Source organism: Fomitiporia mediterranea (assembly GCF_000271605.1).
Source record: "Fomitiporia mediterranea MF3/22 unplaced genomic scaffold FOMMEscaffold_7, whole genome shotgun sequence".
Classification (NCBI taxonomy): domain Eukaryota; kingdom Fungi; phylum Basidiomycota; class Agaricomycetes; order Hymenochaetales; family Hymenochaetaceae; genus Fomitiporia; species Fomitiporia mediterranea.
Window position 1 is genome coordinate 118,088 of NW_006760392.1, and position 13,563 is coordinate 131,650.

General features: G+C 48.0%; 3 protein-coding genes across 3 annotated transcripts; 2 read left to right on the plus strand and 1 right to left on the minus strand.

Annotated features, from left to right (window-relative positions):
- The first annotated feature begins 61 nt into the window (after positions 1-61).
- Positions 62-3,950, plus strand: FOMMEDRAFT_108769 (kinase-like protein). The gene is made up of 9 exons (XM_007267166.1): positions 62-429; positions 502-639; positions 703-895; positions 954-1,788; positions 1,851-2,050; positions 2,118-2,603; positions 2,664-2,900; positions 2,963-3,096; positions 3,154-3,950. Exons 1-9 carry the CDS (start codon positions 256-258, stop codon positions 3,487-3,489), a joined length of 2,733 nt encoding a protein of 910 aa, XP_007267228.1. The 5' UTR covers positions 62-255; the 3' UTR covers positions 3,490-3,950.
- Positions 3,951-4,021: 71 nt separating this feature from the next.
- FOMMEDRAFT_123842 (DUF431-domain-containing protein) lies at positions 4,022-5,502 on the minus strand (the record flags this gene model as incomplete). The annotated part of the gene is made up of 7 exons (XM_007267167.1): positions 4,022-4,316; positions 4,422-4,473; positions 4,546-4,571; positions 4,692-4,820; positions 4,926-4,935; positions 5,080-5,373; positions 5,443-5,502. 7 exons carry the CDS (start codon positions 5,500-5,502, stop codon positions 4,213-4,215), a joined length of 675 nt encoding a protein of 224 aa, XP_007267229.1. The 3' UTR covers positions 4,022-4,212.
- A 249-nt stretch (positions 5,503-5,751) lies between these two features.
- Positions 5,752-12,718, plus strand: FOMMEDRAFT_123845 (glycosyltransferase family 2 protein). Its single transcript, XM_007267168.1, has 8 exons — positions 5,752-6,218; positions 6,322-8,230; positions 8,284-10,206; positions 10,269-10,423; positions 10,476-10,560; positions 10,612-11,085; positions 11,149-11,418; positions 11,475-12,718. The coding sequence occupies exons 1-8, from the start codon at positions 5,878-5,880 to the stop codon at positions 12,153-12,155; spliced, it is 5,838 nt and encodes a 1,945-aa protein (XP_007267230.1). The 5' UTR covers positions 5,752-5,877; the 3' UTR covers positions 12,156-12,718.
- The last annotated feature ends 845 nt before the right edge of the window (positions 12,719-13,563 follow it).

Here is a 13,563-nt window from a genome sequence, read left to right on the forward strand (position 1 = left end):
ATCATCTCACTTCTCTTTCCTCTTCTCACAACCTTAGTATCTCTTAGTGTCGCGTATTGTGCTTGGATCATAACCGTGCCGAGTCACTGTTTGCAATACTCGCGTACTATCACTCCATTATCAGTCAGCTAGGGCCGCCGCATTGCCTCTCGTGCTATTACTTTGGATATCAACAACTCTACTTTTCTTCAGTAGTTTTATTTCTTGCAATTTAACGCGTGCATATTTGATTAGAGCGAGGAATTTCGCCTGAAGATGCCGCCTACGGCCCTTCCGCCAGCTGCTGCGCGGACACCTAGTTCTGCGCAGGACAAGAAGGCAGAGAGAGTTGCGACGCGTCGCATAGAGGAGGAAGATATCCGACCGTATGTGCTTACGAGCGAGTTAGGGAAGGGAAGCTTTGCAATTGTATATAAGGGGTATAACGAGGTGCATATTTCTTCCCTCCTTATCATTCGTCCAAGACACCAGACGGAAGTAGTCTCACACGGTTTCTCATAGAATACGAAGGAACATGTTGCGATCAAAACTGTCAGTCGCAGCGGGCTTTCATCCAAGTTATTCGATAACCTGCAGAGCGAGATTGACATCCTGAAATCGCTTTCGCATCGTCATATCACGAAGCTTATAGACATCGTGGTATGTATAGTCTCGACGTACTCATTAACATTATATGTTCCTGACTCGGTTCGTTGTCCGCAGCGTTCGGAGAAGAATATCTACCTTATTATGGAGTATTGCTCCGGAGGTGACTTAACGAACTACATCAAGAAGAGGGGAAAGGTTGACACACTGGAATATGTGCCGTCGCCAGGTGCTGCTCCAATTTATTACCCTCATCCGAAGGCTGGAGGTTTGGACGAAATTGTAGTCCGGAGTTTTTTGAGACAACTCGGTGAGCCTTCACTGTAGTCATGTCGTTGAATATATGCTCATGTTTACCGACATCTTAGGTCGGGCACTCAAGTTCCTCCGAAGTAGAAATCTCATCCACCGTGACATCAAACCCCAGAATTTACTCCTCAAGCCAGCTTCCCCTGAGGAACTAGCACGCGGTCATCCATTGGGTGTACCGATTCTAAAGGTCGCCGATTTCGGTTTCGCTCGTATGCTCCCGAACGCGATGATGGCGGAGACGCTTTGCGGCTCGCCGCTTTACATGGCGCCGGAAATCTTGAGATACGAGAAGTATGATGCAAAAGCCGACTTATGGAGCTTGGGTGCTGTCCTGTACGAGATGACGACAGGTCGCCCTCCATTTCGTGCCCAGAATCATATTGACTTGCTTAAGAAGATTGAGCATTCGAAGGCCATCCGATTTCCGGACGAAGACCAACCTGAGGGCGAAAGGGACCCAGAACTCAAACCGATACCGCAGGATATCAAGGGACTCATACGCAGCCTTCTGAAACGTTTCCCAGCACAGCGGGCAAGTTACGATGAATTCTTCAATAGCACTGCGTTGGCAAAGTCGAAATTCCCCCGACCAATGAAGGACAAGGATGTAGTGCCATTATCGGCGAGGGCTTCTAGCTCTGGGCATGGAGATGCTGAGACGGTTGTGATCGGAACGGTGACCAAGCGCCCAAAGCTTGCAGTACTGCAGGACGCGCCGATTCCAGAAAACGATCGAATTGCGCCACCACTTCCAGGTGGTGATGCAGCCGTTAAAGACTTGAAGGAAGGCCGACTTGTGACGCAGACTAGGTTGTCCTTTCGCAAGAAAGAGAACGTTTCTCCGGTGCTTCCGATACCTGACGCTTTTTCTAATGGTCATCGCAGTGGGAGGTACGAAACTGCCGATATTTCTGTATTATCATTAGTGTTTTTGACTTGCTATTGCCATCTAGCCCTCCTTTCGGCACTGCCGCGGATCCTGTCCAAGCAGAGCCCGTGAGGAAATTGGCTTTGGAAGTGCGAACGAAAGGGAAGCCTTTGTCAACGGAGGCATCGATCATTCCTGGCGAGAGCGAAGAAGATGGAATTTTGAGGCGCGAATATGTGATGGTCGGTGATAATCAAGCCATCGAGTTTGGAAAGAAAGTGGATGGTTTGTCTGGTCTCTGAAATCAAGGGGTATACTCTTGCGTTGTACTAACAATGTGCTAATCACTTAGAAATCACGGCGGCCCGAAGACGCTCTTCTGCGGGTGGCTCCCCTACCACTGAGAAACGGCACTCTCAAGTATTTCGACAGAGCTCCGACGGAGGATCTCCCGTTGCAGGACCTGCTGCTAATACAGCTTTCCCGCCTCCGCCAAATCCAAACGCCCCACCACTGTCCGCTTCTCCGTCGAGAGGAAGTGCTCTGACACGTGCTATTAGCATTGCGTCTAAGAAGCTCTTCGGGTCATCGACACCCGGTTCTGGTCGCTCACCGTCGGTGTACCCATATAACCCCGAGCGCAATGTGGAAAGAGCGTACAATGAAAAGCAACAGTCTCCAATGAGGGTGCCTTTGATCTTGGGTGGGGCGAATGGGACGATGCGTGATCCACTAGAAGAGGAATTATTGGCTGGACTTGAGGAGTTGGCACAGAAGACGGACGTATTGACACGTTGGGCGGATGAAATGTATGAGTACGTCAAAGCCGTACCTCAGAGTGAGTTTCTTGTCTGTAAATCACTTTATTACTTTATCTCTGACACGACTATACATGTAGAACCTCTTCCCCTATCGTCGAAGTTCGAACGTCTCGATGGCGAGACTGAAAGTGCCACCGAACGCCGCCGGACCTCAATGATCGACGCAGAGTACAACGCTGTGGCATGCATCGCACTATACCTACTACTTATGTCGTTCTCGCAAAGGGGGATTGATCGACTAAGGGTACACCAAGAAGGTATGAAGATGCGAGATCCAGAAGGACGGCTTGAAGTTAGCGAGGGGTTTGATGATGGTTCGTTCCTCTTAACAATCGTGTTATCAATAATTTGCGAACCTGACATGTCTGGTCTATAGCACTCAACTGGTTCTCGACACATTTTGTAAAGTGCAGCGATCGAGTCGCATTGGTGCGGACGTGGTTGCCTGAGACAGCTATGGAAGGTCCTTCATGGCTTGGTCAGTTAGTGTATGATCGAGCATTGCAGCTCGTAAGTTCCGCTCGCTTTTTCTCAAGGTGCCATTCTTTATTCTGACATGGCTTCTAGTCTCGTAAAGCTGCACACATGGAACTCGTCGAGCAAGGAACCCCAAGCGAATGCGCTGCGTTGTACGACGAATCCCTCTGGTGTCTATATGCGCTCCAAGACGACCTTATGCAAGCAGGTAATCCATTCCAGGAGGAAGATAAAGTGACAATTGAAACATGGATTGAAAAGACGAAGAAACGATTAGCGAGTTGTCGGAATAAGCTGCAGCTGCAGCAAGCTATGGAAGGAAAGAAGGTCGGCAATGATGAGACAAAGAGTTCAAACAGTCCTGCGAGGGGCGTGACTCCTCGAGGGACGCCTCCCTGGGAGAATCGGGCGTCGCCACTTCGGTAGTCCTCTGGTTTTTCAGCTTGCTTTGGCCATGTCGGATCGTCTATTCTTATCTGCTTCGTTGTTTTCTTGTGCTTTGTTTCTATTTCGGATTTTCTTTCTCCTATATCTCCCGCCAGTCTGCTCCCTTTTCCTTTCTTTCCCGTCGTTCGGTCTTCGTTGTTATCACACGCTCTTCTTGGGTTCGTTCATGTTTATTTTTCACGTCATGCCGTCATATCGTTTCCGGCTCTACCTTTTCTTTGAATTTATTATCAAACATCTGTACCACCACATCATCGACGTCTGCCCCCAGTTTTGTTAAAGATCAATCCACGTATTGCATATACTCCAATCAATTTGTATACCACAGCTTCCTCCCGAACCATCATTACACAGGATTCTCCAGTTATTTCTATCGTAACGTAGACTGGGTTTGTTCCTTCCTGTATGTAACATATTGGGGTTTCCGTTCTTGGATTTCATTTTCTTTGTCCCTTTCCCTTAGCCATTGACTTTGTTCTCTTTTCCTTGGTGTTATGTGTTGTATAAATATGCTGTTTAGTAAAGTGAATTGTATAATAATACATATTTTTACACCAAACTCGTATTTGGGTTTTCTTTCTGTCCCTTCCCACAATTTTGGGGAAGTCTAGTCGTGTATACGCGCAGAACACCACAACTCGCACGTGTTTCTAACTCGGAAGACAGAAAGTGCCAGAGATGCAGAACATCAAATCCGGAATGTCAAAACTCGAATCCTTTATCAAGGTCCTTATGCAGCAGGTCGCGCATACCCGGTGGCAAAAGGGGTTCCCGTTTCCCGTTGCCAGCGTCGATGGCGATGTAACCTAATTAACCAGATTAATATTTATATTACAGACATGCCTCAACATTAATAAGTCTCCCGATGGTTGGAGATGATCGAGAGAAGCAGGCGAAGCAAGAATACGTACGGAAAGGCATCTCGACAGATTCTTGTGCGTTGAACCTTATTGTTGGGAAGTCCTGTAAATATACAGTTAGGATAGTTATGAATTACAGTAGTGAAAGCAGGGCATTTATCTAGATAAGACTTACGACGTAAGGTATGTCTTGGAGTTTTACTACAGGAAAAGTAAATTTGTTAGTTATTCACGTAGAAAGGATTATATTCGTGTGTAATAGTATCACACAATACATTTATAACGTTAAGAAGATAAAATGTTAAGAGACTTTGTACGAACCTCGATCGTGAACGACCTTCTTTGTAACGCCAAGCGCGGTATCCGTTGTCATTTGTACGTTTCCGAGGTGTCGAGTCGGGAAGCCAAGTTTCCTAAGTTCTGCAGTTCTGTCTCGTGGTGGGTCGTCACCTGTTTACACACCGAATTCATAAGTCATCGACAAGGTTGGAAAAATATAAAAAGCAGTGAAAGCGAAGGAAGTATGGTTCTAGAATGGTGTGTGAAACTACGTACCTAGAATACCCTAGTCCCAAAGAAATATCTATAAATAAACATGCCACATCTTGCCAGAAGTGCGTGGCAACCAGGTAACCAGGGTAAAATTGTGTAAGTCGGGAAAAAGTAGAAATACAAAGTTTGAGGTTTGGAATTGATTTTGTATACGTACGCCAAAGAGGAACCACTGGAACGTCCCGTCTCCGTCTTGTGGACTTAATTCGTTTTCCGCTTTGGGATCAAGGAGACAGACCTGGTCAAGAGAGAGGTTGTGTGCTTTCATGAGCTCAAGGACACCCATTTGATGGGCTGTTGCATTTGCCAGCGACCGACTTGAGTTCGATGGAACTGATGCTTCATGCGTAAAGTCGGAATCCACGAAGACGGATGAAAGTGCTTTTGACGAGGAAGAAGAGAGGTGTGAGAAGTGGATTTGAGCTTCTGGACCTGCAAGTGTGCGCATATGCTATGACGATGGATTTTATATCAATCAGTGTTGTGAGCATGTCCAGATTCCATGGGGGAAGTGACGGACGAGGTATTCAAGTTCGACCCATTCGGGCAACGTCCTGTCAGCTTGTTCATCCTCCTCCATATGCTCTGTAGGTGTTTTCAGTCTGCAATGAACATGCAATTGAGAATACGATCGATTACCGATGACATATGTAAAAGGCATCTGGTGGGACTTTATAATTTCAATAAAAAGTCCTGAGGTTCGGGATGGAGTAAGTAAGCAGGAATTTCCTATTGGGGAATATCGTGCGGTCTGGGAACATGTGGGAAATTGGAATTGCAGGCCAGCCAGCCGTGTCCCCTTTCCTCCTCCTCCTTTCACAGCACTCAGCATCGCTCCTCCGCTCTCTTCTCTCCTTGCTTTCCTTTCCTCCCTTCACTTTCTCTATACTCGTCGCAGACGTGGGCAACGCTCGTGGTCGCCGTTGGTCAGTAGTCGGACGCCCTCCTGCCCAATATGGCGTCTGTTAGGCATTCGACCTTGCTCCACCAACGCCTCGAAAACACAACAGACCTCGCAACTCTCTCGCCCGTCTCAGACGACATCATCGTCTCATGCCTGCGCGAACGATACGTGAATGAGAACATCTACACGAATGTGGGGCCATCTGCCATCGTGTCGTTGAACCCGCACAAATATGTGCCCAGCAACGCCGACTCCGTACTCATGAAGTACGCCGCAGAATATCGCAGCAGTGCACCAGACAAGCAGTATCTTCCTCCACATATCTTCCAGCTCGCGAACAATGCGTACTACCACATGCGCCGCACCCAGCAGGACCAGTGTATTCTCCTCAGGTCAGTCCCGACTCTTCTTTTCTCAATCCGGAGTTTTTCCGGTTGCTCGGCCGTGTCAAATTGACTGACGTTTGTCATTGCTATAATTAACTGTTACATGCAGTGGGGAGACGTGCAGTGGCAAATCTGAGAATAGACGTCTCGCTATCAAGTCTATCATCGAGCTCAGTGTCAGCAATCCGGGCAAGAAAGGTTCGAAACTTTCGACCCAGATTCCTTCGGCAGAGTTCGTCCTGGAGTCGTTCGGAAATGCCCGCACGCTATTCAATCCCAACGCGTCTCGTTTCGGGAAGTATACTGAGCTGCAATTTACGGAGCGCGGCCGCCTTAGTGGTGTCAAGACCCTTGACTACTACCTAGAACGCGGACGCGTTGCCGGTGCCGCCTCGGGTGAACGAAACTTCCACATCTTCTATTACCTCGTTGCAGGTGCATCGGCAGAAGAGCGTCAGCATCTCAAGCTCACGGACAAGTCGACGTTCCGCTATTTGGGTCCACGTCAGGCTAATGCTCCCAGACCAGAGGAAGATGCAATGCGGTTTGACCAACTCAAGGTGGCGTTGAAGAATGTCGGTCTGTCGAAGCGGGTCGTTGCACAGACGTGTCAACTGCTAGCGGCTATTCTTCATCTTGGGAACCTAGACTTCATCATAGACCGACAACGGAATGAGGACGCGGCTGTCGTTAAGAACACTGATATCCTTGAGACCGTAGCCGAATTTCTCGGAGTACAGCCACAGGCACTGGAAAATGCGCTGTCTTGCAAGATGAAGTTAATGAAAAAGGAGCTGTGCACTGTTTTTCTTGACCCAGATGGTGCTTCGGACAACCGCGATGATCTTGCGAAAATACTTTACTCTCTCCTTTTCAGCTGGTTGAACGAGCAGATCAACCAGAAGCTGTGCCGAGATGATTTCAGCACTTTTATTGGACTGTTTGATCTGCCAGGCCCTCAAAACATGGCAAGTTCCGCCAGTCGTTCGAATTCCCTTGATCAATTCATTGTGAACTTCGCAAACGAAAAACTCCATAGTTGGATCCAAAAGCGGATGTTTGAATCGCATGTGGACGAGTACAATCAGGAAGGCATCGCACATTATGTGCCCCCGATTCCGTACTTCGACAACGCGGAGTGTGTGCGGTTGTTGTCGCACATGCCCGGAGGTCTAATCCACATCATGGATGATCAGGCACGCCGTATGCCCAAGAAGTCTGATCACACTATGGTCGAAGCCTTTGGCAAGCGCTGGGGTAATCACTCATCCTTTAAGGTTGGAGGCATCGATCGCTCGGGCTTCCCGACGTTCACCGTCAACCACTATAATGGTCCTGTCACATACTCTTCTGAGGGTCTGCTCGAGAAGAATCTTGATGCACTCAACCCCGATTTCGTATCACTTCTACGCGGTTCAGATGGCGCAACACCTCACGGGACAGAAGGCACTGGTTCTGTCAACTCGTTCATCCGAAACCTCTTCTGTGGCAAAGCGATCGCTACTCAAGCTCATCCGCGTAACGAAGAGACAATTGTTGCTGCGCAACAGTCAGTTAAACCGATGCGTGCTCCTTCGACACGCCGAAAAGGGACTGTTCGGCGCAAAAACGGTCCTGGAGGAGGGGACGAAGAGAAGGAAGATGATGATGCATTATTGGACGGGAAAGCACCATGCACTGCCGGAGAGTTTCGCCAAGCGCTGGTCACATTGTTCTCGACACTTGACGAGACGCAAGCGTGGTATGTATTCTGCATCAACCCGAATGATTCACAGATTCCACTCCAACTTGAGGGACGAGCAGTCAAGGGACAAATTAGGAGTGCAGGCCTGACGGAGATTGCGAAGCGTAATGCTAACGTATTTGAGGTGAGCATGACGCCGAGCGAGTTCTGTGATCGTTATGGGGCGCATCTCCTGGCTTTGAATATCCATGAAGGAGATGAGGTATCGAAAGTAGCGCAAGCGCGAACGGCTCTTGACTTACAAGAGCGGGACCTTGTGATCGGTTCGTTCAAGGTGAGCTGACTGAGACTTAGCGTGGGATGATCATCTGAACGTTTGTTTTTCAGGTTTTCCTTTCGCACCGCGCTTTCCACAAGCTTGAAGATCGATTACGGGCTGAGGACGTCGAAGAGCAAAAGCGTAATCGTTTGCGTGATGCCGAGGCAGAAGCAGGCCTTGATATGCGTGGAGGGGACATGTTCGGTCCCTATTCGTCTCATGGTCACCACGATTCGCAAAATTCGCCACCCATGGGTGCCTTCAACGATCCGTTCGGTCAGTCGAGCCAGCAGCTTCCACTCGTATCTCATGCGTCGCCATTCATGCGCGCGGACTTATACAATGATGATTATGACGAACGAGGCTCTGTTCGCAGCGATGATCTAGATGCAAAGAGTCGCCTTACGAGCAACCGAGACGATTCGATGTCGAACTTTGGTGGTTCAGAGTCTTACGCACCGTCACGGAATATGTTCCAGAACGATGATACGAAGGGCTTGCTTGGGAAGGAAGCATTGCCAGGTGAAGTAATGGAGGGTGAGACGACCGAGGACATTAAGGAGTCGTCAAGTCGTCGGAGATGGGTTGCATTTGTCTGGCTGCTTACCTGGTGGTGTCCGAATATCTTCCTTATTTGGTGTGGGCGTATGAAACGGTTGGATGTCAGGCAGGCTTGGCGAGAGAAATTGGCGTTGAACATGCTCATCTGGTTCTGTTGTCTCGTCGCGGCATTCATCATTGCCGTTCTTGGCAACTTGATCTGCCCAACGGAACACGTTTTTAGCAGCAGCGAACTGCAGGCACACAATAAGGACTCGAATAGCATGTTAACTGCCATACGTGGCGAGATCTTCGACCTCACCAATATCATTCCGTTCCATCAACGTGTCGTCAACGTCGTACCATCGAAGCTTCTTGAAAACTATGCAGGAACTACTGCAGATGACCTTTTCCCGGTTCAAGTATCTGCTGTGTGCAATGGCGTTTCTGGTTCCGTTAATCCGTTCGTCACGCTAAACTCAAAGAATTCTACGGATCCGAATGCTCAATACCATGATTTCCGTGCCTGGAAGAATGACTCGCGTCCAGATTGGTATTTCGAGAGCATGACGCTGATGCGTTGGAACTACCGTGTAGGATTCGTGGGGTTAACAGGGAAGCAAGTGAAAAACTTGGCAACATCAGGAAGGGCGGTTGCGATTTACAACGGGCTCGTCTACGACTTGACGGACTACATCAACTTTGCACCTAGCGTGCAAGCTCCAGATGGGTTTTCTCCACCTTCGGGTGTTGACGTTCAATACATGGATAGCAATGTCATTGATTTGTTCAAGTTCTCCGGTGGTGGTGACATTACGAAGCAGCTTGACTCGCTCAACATCGATGGTACCGTCCTTGCCCGTCAGAAGACGTGCTTGCGGAACTTGTTCGTCATTGGGAAACAAGATCATCGTAATTCGCCGAGATGTCTCTTCGCAACGTATATCCTTCTTGCCCTCTCGATTTTGATGGTCAGCGTAATTGGGTTCAAGTTCCTTGCTGCGATTAGCTTTGGCACTATGCGCGCACCTGAAGACCACGACAAATTTGTCATCTGCCAGGTTCCTTGTTATACGGAAGGCGAAGAATCCATGCGAAAGACCATTGACTCGTTGGCGAAGTTGAAGTACGACGACAAGCGGAAACTCATTTTCGTTATTTGTGATGGTAACATTGTCGGGTCCGGAAACGATCGTCCTACACCGCGAATCGTATTGGACATTCTCGGTGCAGACCCGAATAACGATCCTGAGCCGCTGACCTTCTTGTCCTTGGGCGAGGGTGCGAAGCAGCATAATATGGGTAAGGTATATTCGGGGCTTTATGAATGCGCCGGACACGTTGTGCCATACATCGTCGTCGTTAAGGTTGGCAAACCGACGGAACGGTCGAGGCCTGGTAACCGTGGTAAGCGTGACACGCAAATGATGCTAATGCGCTTCCTGAACAAGGTGCGTGCCATTATGTTACCTGAAAATTGAGCCGATTTGTTGACCGACTTGAAATGATACAGGTTCACTTCGACGCTCCTATGAACCCTCTGGAACTTGAGGTCTACCATCAAATCAAGAATGTTATTGGAGTTAACCCAACGTTCTACGAGTATTTGTTCATGGTTGATGCTGATACTGTTGTGGATCCTCTGTCTTTGAATCGTCTCGTTTCGGCGTAAGTTTTACAGTGTCTCGAGTTCAAGTACATACTGACGGTCTCTGCAAAGGATGATTCATGATAAGAAAGTCATTGGTGCTTGCGGTGAAACGGCGCTTGCAAACTCGAAGCAATCAATTATTACGATGATGCAGGTAAGAATGGAATGCTACCTCGCGTTTTGTATATTGCTCACTTCTGCCTAGGTTTACGAGTACTATCTCTCACATCATCTAGCCAAAGCTTTCGAAAGCCTGTTCGGTTCCGTGACTTGTCTTCCGGGTTGTTTCACGATGTACCGTCTGCGCACTCCCGACACGCACAAGCCATTGTTCATCGCTAATTCAGTGATTACGGACTACTCAGAGAACCGCGTCGACACGTTGCACATGAAGAACCTCCTGCACCTCGGTGAAGACCGTTACCTAACGACACTGCTTCTGAAACACTTCCCAATGTACAAGACACAATTTGTTAGGGATGCTAAGGCATTCACGACTGCTCCGGATGAATGGAAAATTCTCCTGTCTCAACGTCGCCGTTGGATTAACTCGACTGTACATAACTTGGGAGAGCTTGTATTTCTTGACAGGCTTTGTGGATTCTGCTGTTTCTCGATGCGATTTGTTGTGTTTATCGATTTGGTATCTACAATCATTCAGCCAGTGACTGTGGCCTATGTAAGTTATACTGTCAAAACCGCCAAGCACAAGTATTTCAACTGACGTAATTGTGGCCTCCAGATCGTGTATTTGATCTATCTCATTGCCGCTAGGGGAGATTCGGTCCCGCAATGGTCCATTATCATGTTGGCCGCTATCTACGGTCTACAGGCACTTATCTTCCTATTCCGTCGGAAGTGGGACATGATTGGATGGATGGTATTCTATATCCTGGCCATTCCGGTCTTTTCATTCGCGCTACCTCTTTATTCGTTCTGGAAAATGGACGATTTCTCGTGGGGTGCTACACGTGTCGTATTGGGCGAAAAGGGTAAGAAAATGATTGTCCACGTAAGTTCTTTCGCATACTCTCGAATACATCTACAATTCCTAATATAAATTATTAGGACGAAGGCAAATTCGACCCACGTTGCATTCCTCTAAAGTCGTGGAGTGAATACGAGAACGAACTATGGGACAAGGAATCAAACCACAGTATTGGCTCATGGGTACCGCCTGCAAAAATCAAGAATGAAGGATATGCTGAGTCACGTACGGCATCACTGTATGGTCGCGAAACATATTACGAGCCGCAGCATCAACAGCGAAGTTACTCTCCGGTACCATCGCAGTTCCAGAACATGCAGCAGGTGTATCCACCGCCTGGGTATCAGTCTGGAAGAAACACGCCGATTGGCGGTGGGTTTTCGGCTTCACCGTTCCGAACTATGAGTGATATGGGTGGAGGCATGGGTACGGGTGGTATGAATAGTATGGGTAGCATGGGTGGACTGCAACAGCCTACGCCGTCTCGACCAGTCACGAACTACCTCGACATGCCGATCCCCCAGACTCGAAGCCCAGAAGACTCGGACTTCTTTGGCGCGACGGCCCAGTTCGGGACGGGACCAACTGATGCTGAGCTTGTGCGAGCTGTCGAGGAGGTGCTGCAGGGCGCCGACTTCAACACGATTACAAAGAAGCAGGTGAGGCAGCGATTGGAAGGGATGTTCGGAGGAGTGGACTTGAGCGCGAGGAAGGGTGTGATCAATACTGCTATTGACCGGGTTATTCTTTCGCAGTCATGAATCCCTTCCCTTTCTTTGTTCGTGAAGTGACGGGACTTTGAACGCTGGACCATGCCTTCTCTTGATTTAGTTCGTTTTGTTTGTGGCACTGCTATGCGATCGGACTTGAATAGTAGAGACATTAATATTGTAAGGGATAACTTTTTCTGCATGATGCTCTCTTTTATTTTTTCGTTTAATTTTTCATTTCCCTTGATCTTCGGACTCAACACAATGCACTCTAGTACACCCACAACCGACGTCACTCTCATTTCCTTAGTATAAATATTATATGATAACGACACTGCTTGGCTCGTCTCCTCGGACCTTATTTGCTATTCTCCACTTCGCTATCGTCAATAAAGTTGCTCCGCCCACTCCTGTGGCTGGTCATCTCTCGAACGCCGAGCGAGGACCGACCGATCTAAAACTAGTCTCTCGTTGTTCTCGCATTTGTTTTGTTCTCATTCATTTTTAACAGATAGATATATTTCATATAAGTAACAGAGGCTCGTGAATAATAAGGTATGAGATGGAAACTATTGTCCAGATAGCAGGGTTACTCGGTATACAAAAATTTTGTGTCCACACTCAGCTCAAGGTTACTTGGAAATATTCGGCTTATACTAGTACTATTTCTTTGCTGGTTCTCTGTTGGACTTGCTTGCATTGTCTCCTGGGCTTCTACTTCCATGTTTCCTATGTGACGATTCTCGCTCCCCTCTTCCATCCGAGCCTCTTGTTCCACCACGTGAGCTCCCATGTCCCTCTTTCATAGGTGAACCTTCTTTTCTACTACTAGTTCTTACAATACCATTAGCTACCTGCTGATGCTTTGTTTGCCTCTGCGGGTTGTCTGGAGACGAAACCGACCCCCTCCTTTCAGAGGCAGTGCCCGATCTGACGGCAGTGGGCTCTCCGTTCTCAGATTCCCCAAACCACTGGGTTGATAATTCAACATAAGTGAGTCCACTGACAATAAAGGATGCTATATTCTAAAGTCACGACTCACATCATGTTCCAGTGTACGCACTGCAGATGGTCTTTTGGCAGGATCCACTTCTGCACACGCGCGGAAACAATCCTTCGCTTTGTCCAGCGAATTTTTTAGTCCGTTATCAATAGTCTAAAGTAGATTTTATTAATTTACCAAGCTTAGATATACCTCTTCGATCAATGCCAGGATACACCTTCTCTTCAATCATCTCATTAGTTAAATTGTTCTCATATTTCTCGGAGTCAGTCCCGTCTTCATTCGGTACTTTCACCTTTACTACCCTGTTATAATCAATACGATCATAAATAGTAAATCCAGTTAGTAGTTTACTGATGAGAGCCCTAGAAAAGGCGAAGAGCGGCGGGAGGGAAACCCAAAAAAAAGTTCAGCGTTCTCGATGCGGCAAGTAAAAATGCCAACCCAATTTACGCT